Below are 20,751 nucleotides of genomic sequence, written 5' to 3'. Positions count from 1 at the left end.
CCTTAAAAAAAAAAAAAAAAAAAAAAAAAAAAAAAAAAAAAAAAAAAAAAAAAAAAATTAAAAAAAAAAAAAAAAAAAAAAAAAAAAATAATTCAAAAAAAAAAAAAATATATATATATATGTATATATATATATATTTTTTTTTTCGAGATGGAGTGTTACTCTTGTTGCCCAGGTTGGAGTGCAATGGCGCGATCTCAGCTCACCGCAACCTCCACCTCCTGGGTTCAAGCAATTCTCCTGCCTCAGCCTCCCGAGTAGCTGGGATTACAGGTATGCACCACCATGCCCGGCTAATTTTTTATTTTTAGTAGCGATGGGGTTTCTCCATGTTGGTCAGGCTGGTCTTGAACTCCTGACCTCAGATCATCCACCCGCCTCGGCCTCCGAAAGTGCTGGGATTACAGGTGTAAGCCACTGCGCTAGGTCTAATTCTAGAATACCTGGGTTAAATTCTGCTGGTTAAGTGCCATAATGATAAGTGACCATGAAAATGATCTTCAAAACAGCTAAGGCTCAAATTTAAGCCTTTACTACTTGGTGGTATACTGTTTCTGGGAGTGACTGGAATAAAAATTTATAATAGCTACGACTAATACTTGAATGCTCGGTATGTGCCAAAAACTATGCTTTTTTTATACAACGTCTCTCTTCAAGAGCTTTAACCTCCACCTGAAGTATTTAATTATCCCCATTTTATAAATGGGGAAACAGGTTTAAAGAGGTTAATCTACCTAGTCACAAAACTAGTAAATAATGACTGGGCTAGGTTTCAAACACTGGTTTATAAGATGCCAGAGCTCAGGTTTTCAAATAATATGCCACAGAGCTAAAAAATTAAATTTCAGCATGTCTTTTATATGTTTTACCAGTTTTTCTCTGACAAAAGTGAATGAGGGTAGAGGTGAACTGAAATGTTAGCCCAACGGGCTTTTTACAATGGACTAAACTGAAGAATTACCTGTGCTCTTTCACAGAGAAGCTTGGCACGCCAAACAAATCTCCTAGAAGATCATTTGAACAATATACAATATGTTGTTGCTTCTCATCATATAATCGTTTAGTCATAATATACTGGCCAAGATAAAAAAGAACCTGAAATAGAAATATGATTTCTGAGCATTAAAGAAAACTAAATATTAGTTTTAAATACATTTAATAATATACTATTTATCTGAGTGAGGTAAACAACCAGCAACCATATCCACAACTATGTAGAACAACCACCATTTTGTACTTAGAAGCTACTTTTGGCTGGGCACAGTGGCTCACACGTGTAATCCCAGCACTTTGGGAGGCTGAAGCAGATGGATCACGAGGTCAGGCAACAAAGACTATCCTGGTCCCATCTCTATTAAAAATACAAAAATTAGCCAGGCATGGTGGCGGACACCTGTAATCCCAGCTATTCTGGAGGCTGAGGCAGGAGAATGCTTGAACTTAGGAGGTGGTGGAGGCTGCAGCGAGCTAAGATTGCGCCACTGCACTCCAGCCTGAGCGACAGAGCTAGACTTATCTCAAAAAAAAAAAAAAAAAAAAAAAAGCTACTTTTAGGGCTTTTCCATTTAATTCGACAGAAGCAAAAATAACTGCTTCTCTATTTACTTAAGTAAACCTTAAAATGTGAGGTTTTTTTCTTTTTATAGACTTTAACTCTGCCCAGATACCTAGATACTAACATATTAGGAAGGGAAAAGGCAGCAAAACAAAAACTGATAGCCATAAAAAGCTGCAGAAACAAAACTCGACTAAAATACGGCAGTGGCCTGGAGTCACTTAGTAAACAGTCATAAACACTATAAACCTCAATAGCCTCTGAGGTCACCAGAGGAGGAGGACAGAAAAACAATCAATCAATGACAGCTACAAAACTGAGAGAATTCTGAGAATGAAATAAACCCTCTAAGGTATCAATTTACTCCATATTATGATAAATAATAAAAATAATGACTTTGAACCATTAATAAAAGTTAAATTACATTCCCTGTGCTGCATTAAGACAAGAAGTTGGCAATACATTTTTAAGATATCCAGATATAAACCTATTAACAACTACCTAAATACGTATGGCATTTTCCAGTTTACAATGTACTTTTTCAAGTATTATCTCACTCTGATATTTCATAGGATTATTGCTGTATTAGAAATGAAGAAACTGGGTTGGGCACAGTGGCTCACACCTGGAAATCTAGCACTTTAGGAGACCGAGGTAAGCAGATCCCTTGAGCCCAGGAGTTCGAGACCAGCCTGGGCAACATACTGAAACTCCATCTCTACAAAAAAATACAAAAATCAGCCAGGCATGGGGGTAAAAGCCTGTAGTCCTAGCTACTGCAGACACTGAGGTGGGAGGATCACCCGAGCCCACGAGGTCCAGGCTGCACTGAGCAGTGATCATGTCACTGCACTCCAGCCTGGGCAAGAGTGAGACGCTGTCACCAAAAAAAAAAAAAAGAAAGAAGAAACTGGCCCCAGCTCTTCTGACTCAATCCAATGCTCTTTTTACTACTCATACTAGCTTTTACTACCTTCCTGTGTGCCCCAGAACAAAGATCCTATAACTGAGAACTACATCAGACAATACATACACTACTGTTACATAGTTTAGCATAAGCATTCTAAGTCTTTATGATGGCCTTGGCCAATTTTCTCATTTCTATCTACTGCTAAATCCATACTGTTTTGTTTCCTTAACTGACTATACAATGATAGTAAGGTCAATCTCAAATTAGCCCTAAAAATACCATTTAACCTGGCACTTCCCTACAAGCACTGTCTTTGGATTTAACTGGCTAAGCAGGCAACAGCCTTAAAGGAATATTCTTATGTGACTGTGGATTGGACAGATTGTTGTCCAGCAGTGGGAAAGGAAAAAGGAAGAGAACTTAGATTTATTCCACCAAATATCCCTTAAGGAAGTTTCTAAAAGTATAGCTGGAGAGGAAAAGGATACGGAAGCTCTTCCTGCCCCACTATACTGTTGTAGGAAAAAAACTTTAATGTTTTAAGTAATCTGAGTCCCACAAACTAAGTGGGAGAGAGAGAGAGAGAACAGGCATATTTCAATCACACTGAAATTTTGCCTAAGGTGGCTCAATCTCTCACTGAAAAGCATGAAAATCATGCTTCCGTGCACAAATTTAAAGCTGGGGAATGCATTAAAATGCTGGATCCATTAAATAGAATATATGGTCATGAATCAGCTCACCTCTATCCTAGAAAGATCAGTATACTGTACTCATGTATCTCTAGTGCAGAAGTTCTTAACCTGGGATCCAGGGATACCCAGGAAGTCCTTGGATAGAATTCAGGGGGTCCATTAATTTGGATGGGAAAAAAATTCTATCTTTATTTTCACAAACTTCTAACTAGAATTTAGCTTTTCTTTCGATTATAAATGTAGGCAACAAATCACAACAGCACAACAGTATTAATACCTGTGATTTCATCACCAACAAAAATCATAGGTGTTTTCATATCATACTGTGCTTATGGCAAACATTTCAAAATATGACTTATATTCCTCACTAAATCAAAATTATATTTATTGGCCATGCATGGTGGCTCATGCCTATAATCCCAGCATTTTGGGAGGCCAAGGCAGGTGGATCACCTGAGGCTAGGAGTTCAAGACCAGCCTGGCCAACATGGCAAAACCCTGTCTCTACTAAAAATACAAAGAATTAGCCAGGCATGGTGGCAGGTGCCTGTAATCCCGGCTTCGTGGGAGGGTGAGGCAGAAGAGTGGCTTAAATCTAGGAGGTGGACGTTGCAGTGAGCCAAGATCATGCCACTGCACTCCAGCTTGGGTGACAGAGCGAGACTCCATCTCAAAAAAAAAAAACCAAAAAAAACACTATATTTATTATAACTGCTTCTAAATCTTAGTACTTATTGTGTTAATAAAAAAAAGCACATATATCACAAACTAGTTTACTATTTTGGTAACCGTATTTTAGTATGTTTCCTTTGTAATTCTATACATTTTATTTCATATATTTAAAAACATGATTCTTAGAAAGAGTTACCAGTCTAAGAAGGCTTTTACCAGTCTACCAAAGGGTTCACAGCATAAAATGGTTAAGCACCCCTACAGGGCTTCTGCTTATCTGAGTTCCTAGCTGAGAAATGAAACTCGAGTATAATTAGAATTTTCAGCTTTAAAATATAGTCCAAATGACCACAAAATTAAATGTTGCTGCTTAATGAAAAATCCTTCTATATGGCCAATTTCTCCCCACAGTCTTGAAAACTTTAAGTATGGCTACATGTAACTAGTAAGATACTAGTTATCTCTTGATTCAGCTTACCTCTTTCATAGTATAAGTGTCTTTTTGTGCACCAACAGACTTTAATAACTTCAAAAGCAATGGCTTTGGTCTAACCTATAAAGAGAAAAGAGCTGTTATTATACTTCCAAAATTATCCCAGAACTATAGGCCCTGCAGCAAATATATCCATCAATTTCAATAAAGGGGATTTGGAAAAAATGCTGGGGAGGATCTAATTATTATGCAAGTATCATGGACTCATCAAGTATCATTAGTTGTGATCAAAGATAGCATCCAATCCAAGACAGAAAAAATTACTTTTTCCTTCAGCTATTTATATTACCTGCTTACTGCCTTACAAACAACCATAAATTCTTAAGATCCAATGAGCTTACTGTACTGATCCAATGAGCTTACTGCAAGCTAACTTAGAGAATCAAAGAGAAATGAATAAATCTTTAGAGTGGATCCTATTATCAATTTTCTCTAAAGATTAGGTTCCTGAAAGCTAGAGAACTTAACTAACCTAAGCTGACAAGAGTAATTAAGAACAGATCAGACACAGCAACCCAGGTCCCTCAACTACAACTCACCATTTTCTTCCTACTGTATCATGCTGCCTCTTAGTTGGTCTACATTTCAAATATTTACTTGACAAACATTTACTGAGCTAATACTATGCACCGGACAGTGGTAGGTACTGCAAAAAAAATTACAAATAAGACATATGACCTGTATTCAAGGAGCCTGCCAACTAGATTAGGGGTCAATTTTTTTCTGTAAAGAGCCAGACTGTTAAGTATCTTAAGCTTTTCATACAAATGGTTCTATCCAGGTAAAAAGTATACTTATTATGTAAACCAACGGGCAAGGTTGCATTCCAGTAAAATTTTCTTTACAGAAAGAAAGGAAGCTGGCTGGGCGAGGTGGCTCATGCCTATAACCCCAGCACTTTGGGAGACTGAGTGCCAGAGGTTCGCTTGAGGCTAGGTATTCAAGACCAGCCTGGGCCATACTGAGAGACTCCACCTTTACAAAAACATTTAAAAACTAAAAAACAGGCAACAGGACAAAGCTGGCCAACAGGCTAAAGTTTGCCTGCCACTTATCTAGAAGTTTTACAAATGGTATTGAGAAAATAATCGCCATGGGGGAGGGGAATGTAATGTACTTATATGCACTTTCTCCCTTCCTTTTACCAAAACCTGCAAAACTCAAGTATCTTTACAGCTTGCCACCACCACACAAACTGGTACCTCTGCACCTCTCTTTGATATGCCCCAGTCCTGTGTCTAAATCTGACAGCTGTTTAAAATCTGACAGCACCCCCACTGGGACTGTCTTAAAAACAGATTTTAAAATTGCCTATTTCCAGCTAATCAATAAAACAAATATTAAACAACTGAAAATTTAAAATACATATTGAATTATTAATTTTCTGATTGCACTTTTTTTAACTGTGCTTACATATGCAACTTTACTTTCAGGCAAAAGAATGAATTCTCTCAAAAAAGATTTAAAATTATCTTTTTTCTTCTGAATTTTAATATATGCTATATTAGCTTCAAACTAGATAAAATAACTCTAAGTAAAAATCTGTAATGGAAGATGGGTGTGGTGGCTCAGGCCTGTAATCCCAGCACTTTGGGAGGCTGAGGCAGGCACATCACCTGAGGTCAGAAGTTCAAGACCAGCCTGGCCAACACAGCAAAACTCCGTCTCTATTAAATACACAAAAATTACCTAGGTGTAGGCCAGGCACAGTGGCTCACACCTATAATCTCAGCGCTTTGGGAGGCCAAGACAGGTGGATCATGAGGTCAGAAGTTCAAGACCAGCCTGGACAACATGGTGAAATCCTATCTCTACAAAAAATACAAAAATTAGCCGGGTGTGGTGGTGGGTGCCTGTAATCCCAGCTACTCGGGAGGCTGCAGCAGAACTGCTTGAACCCAGGAGGCGGATGTTGCAGTGAGCTGAGATCATGCCACTGCACTCCAGTTTGGGCAACACATCAAGACTCAGTCTCAAAAAAAAAAAAAAAAAATTCTGTAATGGAAAGCCATCAGTATATTAGTGACTTAAAAGACATGTATTAATGAGAAATGGCTATAAAAGATAATAGCATTCGTAATCTTACATTGAAGAACAGGAAGATAAATTACAGGTAAAGATCTAAATATCTAAAAAATTTAAATCTAGAAGAAAATATAGGAATATATTTGCAAGATAGGAGACTTCTTCCAAAGCATGGTAAGAAATTCAAAAGCCAACAAATTTTACTTCATAGAATTGTTCTCAATGGGGAAAAGAAAACATAAAAGCAAATGCTACGTTAGTAAGCAACAAAAGTTAAACATACTTGAAACACATAGAGCTATTCCAACTACTAAGAAAAATTTTAAAGAACCAAAAGGAAAATGGCCAGAGAAGACGAGGCAAATCCCAGAAAAAACAAATGACTTAACAAAATGGAGGCCTGGTGCAGTGACTCATGTCTGTAATCCCAGCACTTTGGGAGGCCGAGGCAGGCAGATCACATGAGGTTGGGAGTTCGAGACCAGCATGACCAACATGGAAAAACCCCATCTCTACTAAAAATACAAAATTAGCTGAGCGTGATTGGGTGTGCCTGTAATCCCAGCTACTTGGGAGGCTAAGGCAGGAGAATCGCTTGAACCTGGGAGGCAGAGGTTGCAGTGAGCCAAGATCTCACCATTGCACTCCAGCCTGGGCAACAAGAGTGAAACTGTCTCAAAAAAAGCCTCACCAAGAAACTAGGGAAAAATGAATTTAAACAATGGCACAGTACCTTTTATCAAAAAAAAAAAAGTAATAATAATTAAAGATTGGTAATATTCAGTGTTGGCAGGAGTGAAACTGTTAGAGCCTTTTGGTGAGCAAGTTACCAGCAGCAATCAAATATGAGCAAAATTTAGGACTCAGGAGTTCTAATTCTATAAAATATTTTTCTTTTTTCTTTTTTTAAGACGGAGTTTCACTCTTATCGCCCAGGTTGGAGTAAAATGGCGCAATCTTGGCTCACCGCAACCTCTGCCTCCCAGGTTCAAGTGATTCTCCTGCCTCAGCTTCCTCAGCAGCTGGGATTATAGGCACGCGCCACCATGCCCGAGTAATTTTTGGATTTTTAGTAGGGACAGGGTTTCACCATGTTGGCCAGGCTAGTCTTGAACTCCTCATCTCAGGTGATCGGCCCGCCTTGGCCTTCCAAAGTGCTGGGATTACAGGGGTGAGCCACCGCACCCAGCCTATAATTCCATAAAATCTTTCTTACTGAAATAGTCACACGGGATGGATGTACAAAGCAGCACTATCTGTAATACTCAAAAACAGGAGGCAATTTTTAAAAAGCTGTCAGTAAAGGCATAATTTTTTAAATGGCATACTCATGCTGTGAAATACTATGCAGCCATTAAAAAGAATTCTGTAGACTTTATTGACAAGGATGCAAGTCACAGAACAATGTACTAACAGTTTCATCTTGTTAGTACAACAAACAGGACAATAACAGATTTAAATTCAAATGTAAATACATGTGGGTATGCACACAGAAAAAATCTAAAAGGGAACATGGAGCAAAAAGACGAATTTTCACGTTTTACTTTAAAATTTCTCTAATGACAAAATCTTTAAAACAAGCGTGAATAATTTTGTGACTTTTAGAAATCATTTTAAAATTAAATACTGGGAGGTCAAAAAGGAAAAAAAAAATCAGTCACATAACAAACATAACTTCAACCACGCTTAACAATATAATGGAACTAATTTTTAAAGCCTATGTGGCAAAGGGCTAAGAAAATACTGACCAGTTCTTAACAGTTATTAACTCCACGCAGATATGCCCGAGGTAGCACACTTTAAGTTATGCACATACAATGTCATTTACAGAGCCACGCTACAATTGAGGTATATGAAATTTAGTTTATCACTTCATAAAATAAATTCTTAAAAGTTACACGAGACAAAAATACTAACCAGGGTCTCTTGTTCAGAAGCTGGAATCTGTGAGGTGGTTACAGCACCATCAGTAGGTACAGACATGTTGGTATTGCACATCTGCCTACAAGAAGGAAAAAAAAGACACGATGAAAACTGGAAATCATGAAACATCTGTGAAAAATACATCATATATAAAGGACATAAACAACGCCTTTGTTAAAACTAAAGCTACAAGCAAATCGGTGCTTACCTGAATCAGTAGAGAAAAAGTGGTGTGCGTCCGTGCCCACAGGTCTACCCTCCAATCGCCACTGAACACAGCTGGGAAAATGCATGGTTTAAATAGCCCCAGCTGGAGACAAGTCAGGACTTAACTCCTTTTACTGAAGTTTCGGAACGTGTCTGAACTTGACCAGCTCAAGAGGAAAAGCTGAGTCAACCTGCCCATGGAAGCGGCCCAATCCCGCCCAGACTAAGCGCAGTATTCACAAGAGCGACCCGACAGGCCCCTGCGATAACCCGGACCCCCCAGCCGAGGCGACCCCGCAGCCCCCAGGCCACGTGACCTTTACCCTGGACTCCCGCGGAGACCTCCGAACCACTCCCGCCCCCCACCGCCCGGAGAGCCGTCCGAAACCCCGCCCTCCTCCCTGGCGGCGACTGCCTAGCCCCAGTCCAACAAAACCTCCGCAAAGCCACGTGCCCCGCGCCCCCAGCCACTAAACGCACAAAGGCTGCGAGCGGGCAGAGGCTGGGAACCAGCAATGGAGGGGACACCGTCACAGCCCAGAACCAGAAGTGACCGCTCAGTGCCGGGCCGGTACCTGCTCCTCACCATCCGGGGTTTTCGCGCTTGGAGTCGGGGGTCCCTCGAGACTCCCCAGTTTCCTTCACGGGGCCCGCGGAAGCACGACGCCCTGGGCCTCGGGGACCATTCCACTTTCGGGGCCAGGGCACTGGGCGCTCGAATGCACTAATCCGGGGAGGGACGGGGCTGCTGACTGCGAAAGCAGCAGGATCTCGTTCAGAGGGGTCGGGGCCGCCCCTCGGGCTCGGCTTCTTGCTCCATTTTCCCGACACACAGGGCCGGACACGGCCCACAAGCAGCCAACCTAGCCGCGGTGCCGCGCTGCGCGCCCCCTACCGCCGAAGAGGAGCGCGCGGGGTGTCGCGGCGCATCCGGGCATTTGTGCGCGCGCACATACCCGGCCCAGCTTCCGCCAATTGGGTGCGGGGCTCGGCCGCACCGCCTCTGGGAAGATGGAGTTGGGAGTGTCGCCCCGCGGGCGCGGCGGACTCTGAGGCGGGGTGGGTGTTTTGGCCGCGAACTGGGCGGGTGGGGCTCGGCCCGGGGCGCGGCGCCTGCCTGGCTTGGCACTGGGACACTCCTTTAGCCGTTGCGCTATTTTTGTATTTCTTGTGTTTACACTTCCCGCCCGCGGTGGAAACTGCGACAAATGCGGATCTCCGTGTCGCTGTTACCAAAAAGAAACCAAAATTAACAGCTGTTTAATACGTTAAGCCCACTGCACTAGCCGCTGGAGTTGTACACAAATGAGTTAAGGCCTGTTTTTAAAAAAGATTAAAAATAGCACTTAAGGCAGGCTTATGCACCGGTGCATACAGCTGTTCTGGTTGGAGAACAAAGACGCTGGCTAGCGTTGGTGGGGAGGGGAGCGGTTACTCCGCGCTTTTAGAATGTTTGGGTTTGGCCTGGCGCGGTGGCTCACGCTTGTAATCCCATCACTTTAGGTAGGCCGAGGCCGGTGGATCACTTGAGGTCAGGAGTTCAAGACCAGCCATGGCCAACGTGGGAAACGCCGTCTCTACTAAAACTACAAAATTAGCTGGGCATGGTGGCGGGCACCTATAATCCCCTACTCGGGAGGCTGAGGCAGGAGAATCCCGTGAACCCGGGAGGCGGAGGCTGCAGTGAGCCAAGATCATATCACTGCACTCCAGCCTGGGCGACAGGGCGAGACTCTTTCTCAAAAAAAAAAAAAAAAAGTTTGGGTTTGTTAATCTACACATTATCATTAAAATATATATTTATATGTTACGCACTCATTCTGACTCACCTACTTGCCCACAGAGGTGTGGCAAAAACGTTTTTGATGGGGTCTCATAAGTTGAGGACACAAAGAATTGAGTTAGCTAAACCCAAAAACACAGCCGTTGCAAAGAAGGAACACCTTTCTTTGGCCAGTAAGTGATTAGCTCCTTGTGAACAAGGGCCTTTTTAAATAAAGTTATATCCTTCCCTTCTGCAGCTTTTTTTATAAAGTTATATCCTTCCCTTCTCTTGCTTCCCAGCCTACCAGAAAGGAACCTTCCTTAAACATAGTGGTCACTCAGTTGATTGAAGTTGATTGCCAATATTATTAACTTAAGAGATTTAATATGTGGCTTTTAAAAAGATAATATCATCTTCATCAGATCAAATACAGTGGGGTTTCTAATTGTTAGACTCAGTGCTTGACATTGAATGAAATAAAATCTCAAGCAGTGAGAAAATGTAAGCATGAAAAGAAAAATAAGTGATAACTCTGGGCACGGTGGCTCACGCCTGTAATCCCAGTACTTTGGGAGGCTGAGGTGAGCGGATCACGAGGTTAGTAATTCAAGACCAGCCTGGCCAACATGGTGAAACCCTGTCTCTACTAAAAACACAAAAATTAGCCGGGCCCAGTGGCGGGCGCCTGTAATCCTAGCTACTCGGGAGGCTGAGGCAGAAGAATCGCTTGATCCCGGGAGGCAGAGGTTGCAGTGAGCAGAGATCGCGCCACTGCAGTCCAGCCTGGGTGACAGAGCAAGACTCCGTCTCGGAAGAAAAAAAAAAAAAGATAACTGATAGAGGTTGATATTTGTTAAATATCAAGTGAGCGAATAGGTTTGTGCTATAAAAGTTAAGAGACATAATTAATTGCTTAGTGAATGCTGGAGGCAGTTCACAAAGGCCTCAGAGAAAGTCACATATTTTGTGTCTTGAAAGATGGTGAGACTTAAATAGACACAGAAGGTATTCCAGGCACAAGAAAACTATCAAAAAATACAGAAAGGAAACTATAAAGAGGACTGTTTGAGTTACAGTAAATCAGTTTGACTTGCGTGAAAGTCAAGAAGAAGTTTTAAGAACTTGGAGTCTCCTTAAATGCCAAGCAAGGAAATTTGGGCTTTAGACAGAGTAGATAGTAGGAGCATAAAAACAGGTGATTTGCTTCAAACTCTATTTTAACAGGACCACCAGGAGTTAATTCAAACTCAGAATAGTCGGGCCAGCTGCCTTCTGGACCGACTTTCCCCCTTCTCATTGGCCTTGTGCTTTGAAAAAATTCTCTTGACAAAGTTATTATAGTATAAACAAAAGGCAGAACTGATAAGATGAGTCCTTTTCTAATGGAACCAGAAAAGAAGGGGCAGAAATGAAGGCAGAAGGGAGAAGCGGGGGTGGGGGAGAGAGAGAGAAGCAAAAAGGATTCACTCAAGAACCTGGTATTCAAAACTATGTGTACCAGCACTACCACAGCGGTGTGACTCAGTGTCCACCTAAGGCATGATGATACTGCTTACCAAAAAAAGTATGGAGGGAATGAAAAGTTGGGTTAGTTTTAAGTGATGCGTCACAGAACAGAATTCAGTGGTAAAAAGCTTAGGCTGGGAACAGAGCTTGAAACAGCAAAGGAATGAGAGGAACGACCAAAAAGCCAAGGGCCATATAGTGATGTCCGAAAAATCAGAATCAAGTAATAATATTGAATACTGCAAAAGTCAGAGAAAATGCGGAATAAGAAAGCAAGCGATCTGGAAAGTGGCGAGTAAGATGGAATATGAGGAGGTCGCTGAGAGCTGGGAGGAGGCGGTAGACAGGGGGGAAATAGACGTCTGGAAGAAAAACTGAAGATCACACAAAACCAGCAGGAAATCCAAATCTCCCAAAGTGCCCATTGTGATTCAGGACGATAGTTTTCCCCCCCGGTACCCCCTCCACCGCATCCTCAAGAGGCCCACCAGCAACGGTGTGGTCAACAGCCCCAAGTCCGCTAGCAGACCCGCCCTTCCAGTCAAGTCCCTGGCACAGCGGGAGGCCGATTATGCGGAGACTCGGAAGGGGATCCTGGGCAGCGCCGGCCCGGAGGAAAAGCAGGAGAAACCCATCCTCCATAGGCCTTCCTCTGATCTTCTTCCCTTCAGGCTAACCAGGATCTCCCAACCCGAAGACAGCAGGCAGCCCAATAATGTGATCAGACAACCTCTGGGTCCTGATGGGTCACAAGACTTCAAACAGCGCAGATAAATGCAGGCAAGAAGATACGGCGCGACTGCAGCGTCAACGCCTCCTGCGTCGTCCGCCAAGGGTTGCACTTTCGTGGCAGACAGCTGGACTTGAGCAGGAGGAACCTGACTTACTTGCCCGGTGATCTCCGTTGCTCCGCCACTGTGACCTTGAACCCCAGGCACTGTGACCTCCCCCCTTCTCCCCTTCCCACTGTGATTGGCACTTCGACAAGGACTGTCCCAAGTCAATGGAAAGGGAAAGGGTGGGGGTTAGGAGAAGGTTGCGGGGAACCCACCAAGTACTCAGAGAGTCAGACAGGGCCAGAAATAACGGTTTATCATGCTCATTAATTTGGGATTTCAAAACACAAATGAACTCACACCTACCCACCCCCAAGTGCATGTCTTCATCACTTAAAAGGTGAGTTCCCTTTGAAAAAAAAAAAGAAAGCAAACCATCTGCTCACTCTAAAAGCAGTTGCTATTGTTTGTGACTTTACCATTTAAAAAAATAACAGACCAGCTGCTGCTGTTTGTTTGCATTCCACAGTTATCCAGTGTCACTTTGCCCTTTGCTGTGCTTACTTGAAGTTTCTCTAGAGGCAAACTGCTTATTTTTAGTAGCGTTGTTCTTGATGCCCAAGAGGTGTTCCAAGAGGTTGAGATATTTTGAGTGTCTTTATATTCTTTGGGACATAAACTCTGCAAACAAGGCTCACACCTGTAATCCCAGCATTTTGGGAGGCCAAGGTGGGAGGATCTGTTGAGGCCAAGAGTTTGAGACCAGCCTGAGCAACATGGCTAATAAAAAAATTAGCCAGGCATGGTGGCACTCACCTGTAGTCCTAGCTACTTGGAAGCCAGAGATGGGAGGATGGCTTGAGCCTGGATAGGTTGTGTGTGATCCTGCCACTGCACTCCAGCCTATGTGACAGAATGAGACCATGTCTCAAAGAAAAAAAAGTCTACAATAGACTTATCTTGACCCAAGGGCCATTTCATACTTTATTAATCACAACTAATGTTTTTTCTTTCATGTTTTTTTTTAGATGGAGTCTCACTCTGTCACCCAGGTTGGAGTGGTGGCATGATCTCAGCTCACTGCAGCCTCCACCTCCCGGGTTCAAGTGATTCTCCTGCCTCAGCCTCCCGAGTAGCTGGGATTACAAGCTTGCACCACCATACATGGCTAATTTTTGTATTTTTAGTAGAGACTGGGTTTCACCATGTTGGCCAGGCTGGTCTCGAACTCCTAGCCTCAGGTGATTCACCCACCTCGCCCTCCCAAAGTGCTGAGATTACAGGCATGAGCCACTGTGCCTGGCCACTACTAATCTTTAAAGCATGGTGAAAACAAAACAAGATTTAGCTCAGAAACCATGTTTAGAATGCTGAGTTTCACAATATTTATGAGACTATCTAAAATTACAGAAGTAGTTCAAATTCCATATGTCTTTCCAAACATCTGAAACTGAATAGTGTTATTTAAAAGGCAAAATCCAGGCTGGGCACAGTGGCTCACGCCTGTAATCCCAGTACTTTGGGAGGCCAAGACAGGCAGATCACTGAAGGTCAGGAGTTTGAGACCAGCATGTGAAACCCCGTCCATGCTGAAAATAACAAAAATTAGCCAGGCGTGGTGGTGCAAGCCTGTAATCTCAGCTACTTGGGAGGCTGCGGCAGCAGAATCGCTTGAACCTGGGAGGCAGATGTTGCAGTGAGCTGAGATTGTGCCACTGCACTCGAGCCTGGGCAACAGAGCAAGACTCTGTCCTGGAAAATTAAAAAGTAAAAAATAGGCTGGGTGCGGTGGCTCACGCCTGTAATCCCAGCACTTTGGGAGGCTGAGGCGTGTGGATCACGAGGTCAGGAGTTCAAGACCAGCTTGGCCAGCATGGTGAAACCCCGTCTCTACTAAAAATACAAAAAATTAGCTGGGTATGGCGGTGCATGCCTGTAATCCCAGCTACTCTGGAGGCTGAGGCAGAATTGCTTAAACCTGGGAGGCAGAGATCGTGCCACTGCACTCCAGCCTGGAAGACAGAACGAGAGCGAGACTCCATCTCGATAAATAAATGAATAAATAAAGTAACAAATAAAAAGCAAAATCCCAGCAAATAGTGGATACAAAGACTTTTGTTTTACTTTAAAATTAATCAACTTTTGTTTAATTTGACTGAAACATGCAGAAACTTTCACAGAACAATATTCAGCAAAAGAAACCACCACCTCAAGTTCTGCTCTGAAGAAAAAAAAAAGAAAAAAAGAAACCACTACCCAGAATTTACATTTGTCATTCCTGCATCAAACATATTTTTTTCATTTTTTATTTATTTATTTTGAAACAGAGTCTTGCTCTGTCCCCCATGCTGGAAGGAAGTGAGCCGAGATTGTGCCACCATGCCTGGCTAATTTTTACTATTTTTTAGTAGAGACAGGGTTTTACCATGTTGGCCAGGCTGGTCTCGAACTTCCCACCTCAAGCAATCCACCTGCCTTGGCCTCCCAAAATGCTGGGATTACAGGTGTGAGTCACTGAGCCTGGCCTAAATATATTTTTTCAATGAAACTGCTTAAAAAAGTAAAATTTCACTGTTATTCTTTATCCCATTCCCCTCCGCTTGATAATGATCAATTTGATGCCCGTCCACTAAGTCTGTGTTTTATACATTCACTGTAAATTTATGAATCCATAAACAACAGGGACAGTAGACTGCATACCTATAAGAGAATAGTCAGCCTTAGAGTAAGTTTCAATATGTAACAGGAAAAGCTCTCCTTATCTTTTTCAGGATTGTTTTGGCTCTTCCTGGGTGTTAACTTTTAGAACCAGTTTGTCTAATTCACAAAAAAAATCCTCTTGGGATTTTGCTTTGCGTTGCATTGGATTGTTAGACTAATTTGACTTCTTTTCAGTATGAATTCTTCCCAGATAAGAACATGATATATCACTCCATTTTTTAGGTCTCTCTTAACATCCTTTAATAATGCTTTATCGTTTCCTCCTTAAAGCTCTTGTATGTTTGGCTAGCTTTTTTCTGAGGTGCTTAAGTTTTATTGCTGTTTATAAATTATACCTTTTAAAATTTTATTTTCTATTTGGTTATTGCTGCCATATGAAACAATTACTCATTTTTGTGTTTTGATCTTATAGCCAGCCAGCAATACTGCTTTTTTTTTTTTTTGAGATGGAGTCTCACTCTCACCCAGATGGGAGTGCAGTGGCATAATCTCGGCTCCCTGCAGTGTCTGCCTCCCTGGTTCAAAGAATTCTTCTGCTTCAGCCTCCTAAGTAGTTGGGACCACAGGCACGTGACACCATGTCTGGCTAATTTTTGTATTTTTACTAGAGATGGGGGTGTTGCCATGTTGGCCAGGCTGGTCTCAAACTCCTGGCGTCGTGATCCGCTCACCTCGGCCTCCCAAAGTGCTGGGATTACAGGCTGCATTTTCTTTTATTATTCAGTACTATTAGTTTTTCAGTAGATGCTCTTGGGTTTTCTTTGTAGATAATATCATTTGCAAAAATCACTAATTTGTCTCTTCCTTAAATCTCTTTTCATTTTCTTACAACCATTAGAATGGAATAGTAGCAATGATAGTGGGCATCCTCATCTTATTCATGACATTAGTAAAAATGCTTTTAAAATGTGATGTTTGCTGTAAATTTTAGGTAGATGCTCTTTATTACATAAAAGTTTCCTTCTATTCCTGGTTTTTTTAGGTTATAAAAAAGTATGAATGAGTGTTCAGTTTTGTACACTGCTTTTTTATGCATCTGGAAATCACCATGTGGCTTTTCTCCTTTAATCTGTCTATGTGGTGAGATTATATTGATAGATTTCTAATACTGACCTTCCTTGTTTTACTCAGATAAAATTCTACTTAGTTACAAAAGATCTCTTTTTTTGGACATTTATGGACGAATTTTTAACAGGAAAAGTATTACATGATGATATGGGGACATAATTGAGTTCCTGCTCTTAGAAGGTAACAAATATTTCAGAGATTTTAGTAAGAATATTACCCTGTTAAGAACATTCAGTTCTCTAAAGCTAAGTTCAAATAAGGCCCAATTCTTGGCCTGAGACTCTGGTTCCCACAGAGGCAATACAGGCTGAACTGGTTTGATAACTTTTACCACTGAGAGCTTTTTTTTTTTTTTTTTTTGAGACGGAGTTTTGCTCTTACTGTCCAGGTTGGAGTGCAATGGCGCGATCTCGGCTCACTGCAACCTCCGCCTCCCAGGTACTAAGCGATTCTACTGTCTCAGCCTCCCAAATAGCTCAGATTACAGGCATGTGCCACCATACCCAGCTAATTTTTTTGTATTTAGTAGAGACATGTTTCACTATATTAGGCTGGTCGTGAACTCCTGACCTCAAGTGATCCACCCGCCTCAGCCTCCCAAAGTGCTGGGATTATAGGCGTGTGCCACTGCACCCAGCCACGACTGAGAGTTTTAAGAAAGGACCAGTAACAATAGAAGTCATCCTTTGGTGGAATGAAGAGTTTATAATCTCCCAGCTGACCTAAATCTGAGATCTGTGATCATATCTTGTCTGACAGTTACAGAGCCAGTCAGCTGGCAGAAGAAAGGTAGTGAGGTTGAGCAGCATCCCCACTCTTTGGGGTGGAAAGGTTGCTGGAGTTTCCCCCAGATTAAGTGGTTCCTGGAGAAGATGGAAGGAGTATAAGCAGTTCTGCTGGTAACTCCTAAGATGGCCACTACCTGGGTAATAGAACCCTGGAAACAAATGACATAGGATATCTATTGGTAGTATGTGCTGGACTAGGGCAAAAGAAGTTGAGCTTCATTCACATACCTCTGCTCAACTTCCTACCAGGACCATGCCACAAGTCTTTGGAGAAATATCATTTGGACACCTGCCAGATGGAGGGAACTGATGGCCAATTGGTAATAATCAGAGAAACTGGGACAACCAGTAGAAAGGGGCAGAAATGTTTCCCATCATCTAGCTGAGGTTGTTCATACAATGAACCACAGTTATGTCCTGCTAATAAAAGGGCAACTAATTTTGAAGGGCAATTATGTAAAGAAATGTAATTTTCCTCTCCTTCCTCCTTGCCACTCCAACTGGTATTAGGATGGCAGGAGTCATGTGTGGTTTTCTATTACTGTGTAACAAATTACCATAAATGTAGTAGCTTAAAGCAACACAAATTATTAGCTCACAGTCCATATATCAGAAATCCAGGTAGGCTCACCTGGTTCCTCTGCTCCAGGTGTCATAAAGCCTAAATCAAGGTGTGGGCCAGTTTGGGCTCTTAGCTAGAGGATCTAGGGAAGAACCTGCTTTCTAGCTTATTCAAATTGTTAGCCAAATTCAGTTCCTTGTGGTTGTAGGATGGTTGTCCCCTTTGTCTTGCTGGCAGTGAGGACCACTCTCAGCTCCTGAGGGCTTCCTGCATTCCTTGCCACACACTCCCCTCCATCTTCAAGCCAGCAACAGGGTGTTGAATCGCCCTTGTGCTTCGAACCTGACTTACTCTCCTGCTACCAGCCAGAAAAAACTCTGACTTTAAAGGCTCATGTGATTTGATGAGGCCAACCCAGATCATCTCCCTTTTGCCATATAATGTAACAGAATCATGGGAGTAATATCTCCTCATATTCACGGGTTCCTCCCACACTTAAAGGGGAGGGGATCATCCATAGGCAAGGTCACTGGGAGTCATTCTTGGAATTCTGAGTACAAGTAATAACTGGGAAGACAGAATGGGATGTGACAAGAAGACCTATGCCCTACATCCCACACCCCCATTCCCAGTTCCAGGTCACCAGGGCCACAAGTCCAGCCTGTTCTGGTGAGAGAAGGAAAGCTTTGAACCAAATATTACTTGAAGTTTCAAAATGAAGAAGTCAATATTAATAACTGAAATGAGACTGCTTTAAAAACTAAAAGAACTGGCTGGGCGCGGTGGCTCACACCTGTAATCTCAGCACTTTGGGAGGCTGAGGTGGGTGGATCACGAGGTCAGGAGATCAAGACCATCCTGGCTTACACGGTGAAACCCCGTCTCTACTAAAAAGATACAAAAAAATTAGCTGGGCTTGGTGGTGGGCGCCTGTGGTCCCAGCTACTTGGGAGGCTGAGGCAGGAGAATGGCACGAACCTGGGAGGCAGAGCTTGCAGTGAGCCAAGATCATGCCACTGCACTCCAGCCTGGGCAAAAGAGTGAGACTCCATCTCAAAAAAACTAACTAACTAAAAGAACTGAAAGAGTATGGATTTGAATTAGATGTCATTGAGGGAGGCTGCTTCCCAATGAAAAAGGGTATTACATGGTACAGTCACCAAAACACATTTGATTGCAGTAAAACTCCAATAAGGAACCCTTTATATTGATCTTTTTAAATTAGGGCTTTTTTGTGTGGGTTTTAGAGATTGATCTATATTGTTCTTTCCTTATACACTCTTGTCCAGTTTTGAGATCAAGGTTTTAATGGTATTATAAAATGAGTTGAGTAGCTTTTTCTATTCTCCAAAACAGTTTGTATAAAACTGGAATGATCTGTTCATTGCAGGTTTGATGAAACTAGGCTTGAAGATGTCTTGGTATTAGAGATTTTTGACTACCATTTTTAATTTTTTAAATAATTATTGTTTAGGGCCAGGCACGGTGGTTCACCCCTGTAATCCCAGCACTTTGGGAGGCTGAGGCAAGCGGATCACTTGAGGTCAGGAGTTTGAGACCAGCCTGGCCAACATGGTGAAACCCTGTCTCTATGAACAATGTTTTTGAAAAATTAACTGCTGGGCCGGGCACAGTGCCTCACACCTGTAATCCCAGCACTTTGAGAGGCCAAGGCAGCAGATCACCTGAGGTCAGGAGTTCAAGACCAGCCTGGCCAACATGGTGAAACCCCATCTCTACTAAAAATACAAAAGTTAGCCAGGTGTGGTGGCGGGCACCCATAATCCCAGCTACTCAGGATTGCAAGCATGAGAATCACTTGAACCCAGGAGGCAGAGGTTGCAGTGAGCCGGGATCATGCCATTTTACTCCAGCGTGGGCGACAGAGCAAGACTCCATCTCAAAAAAAAAGAAAAAGAAAAAATTAGCCAGGCATGGTGGTGGGCACCTATAATCCCAGCTACTCAGGAGGCTGAGGCAGGAGAATCACTTGAAGTCAGGAGGCAGAGGTTGCAGTAAGAAGAGATTGCACCACAGCACTCCAGCTTGGGCAACAGATTGAGACTGTCTCAAAATAATAATAACTATAATAATAATAATTATTATTGTTTAGATTTGTTTCTCCTGAAATCAATTTTGTTTGTTTTTTCTAGAAAATTATTTACCACAACTTTCTATTTTTTAGGTATGATCTTTTGATGTATGTGTCTACTATATCTGTAATTATGTTGTCCTTTTCAATCTTATTATATGTTATTTAATATTAGGGATGTCAGCCAGGCATGGTGGCTTATGCCTGTAATCCCAGCTACTCGGGTGGCTGAGGCACGAGAATAACTTGAACCCAGGAGGCAGAGGTAGCAGTGAGCCGAGATCACACCACTGCACTCCAGCCAAGGTGACAGAGTGAGACTCTGTCTCAGAATAATAATAATAATAATAGGGATGTGTTCTAATAAGCTAGAGTGAGTGGGTGATCATAGTCCTAATAGAGGCCTATTCCCAGCAATATGAAGAGATATTTATGGCCCAAATACAGTCATGCACCACCTAACAACAGTTCAGTCAGTGTGGACCACATATACAACAGCGGTCCCATAAGATTATAATGGAGCTGAAAATTCCTATCACCTGTTGCCATTGTAGCTGTCTTGATATGGTAACAAAAGCGTTACTCATGCATTTGTGGTGATGCTGCTGTAAACAAACCTATTGTGCTGCCAGCTGTATAAAAAAATAGCACATACAGGCCAGGCGCGGTGGCTCAGGCCTGCAATCCCAGCACTCTGGGAGGCCAAGGCGGGCAGATCAAGACCATCCTGGCTAACACGATGAAACTCTGGGAGGCCAAGTCGGGAGATCAAGACCATCCTGGCTAACACGATGAAACCCTGTCTTTACTAAAAATACAAAAAATTAGCTGGGCGTGGTGGCGGGCGCCTGTAGTCCCAGCTACTTGGGAGGCCGAGGCAGGAGAATGGCGTGAACCCAGGAGGCAGAGCTTTCAGTGAGCTGAAATCACGCCACTGCACTTGAACCTGGACGACAGAGCAAGACTCCATCTAAAAAAAAAAAAAAAAAAAAA

General features: G+C 42.5%; 1 protein-coding gene and 1 pseudogene across 6 annotated transcripts in view; one reads left to right on the top strand and one right to left on the bottom strand.

Annotated features, from left to right (window-relative positions):
* The window catches only part of MDM2 (MDM2 proto-oncogene), a 32,121-nt gene extending 22,185 nt beyond the window's left edge, over positions 1 to 9,936 (bottom strand). The window contains exons 1-5 of one of the 6 annotated variants that reach the window (XM_017876201.1): positions 9,056 to 9,933; positions 8,482 to 8,552; positions 8,268 to 8,352; positions 4,311 to 4,385; positions 962 to 1,095 (exon numbers count right to left, since the gene is read on the bottom strand). In XM_017876201.1, coding sequence (XP_017731690.1) covers positions 962 to 1,095; positions 4,311 to 4,385; positions 8,268 to 8,348 — 290 coding nt within the window. In that variant the 5' untranslated portion in view covers positions 8,349 to 8,352; positions 8,482 to 8,552; positions 9,056 to 9,933. Of the gene's footprint in view, positions 1 to 961; positions 1,096 to 4,310; positions 4,386 to 8,267; positions 8,353 to 8,481; positions 8,553 to 9,055 lie in introns of those variants that run through there. The other 5 variants (XM_017876202.1, XM_017876203.1, XM_017876200.1 and 2 more) reach the window with 5 other exon arrangements.
* A 1,899-nt stretch (positions 9,937 to 11,835) lies between these two features.
* Positions 11,836 to 13,084, top strand: LOC108532255 (SUZ domain-containing protein 1 pseudogene; annotated as a pseudogene).
* The last annotated feature ends 7,667 nt before the right edge of the window (positions 13,085 to 20,751 follow it).

The sequence above is a fragment of the Rhinopithecus bieti genome, unplaced genomic scaffold (assembly GCF_001698545.2).
Source record: "Rhinopithecus bieti isolate Rb0 unplaced genomic scaffold, ASM169854v2 scaffold_9919, whole genome shotgun sequence".
NCBI classification, from domain to species: domain Eukaryota; kingdom Metazoa; phylum Chordata; class Mammalia; order Primates; family Cercopithecidae; genus Rhinopithecus; species Rhinopithecus bieti.
The sequence above is the reverse complement of the archived record's forward strand: the minus strand, read 5'-3'. Positions and strand labels throughout refer to the sequence as shown.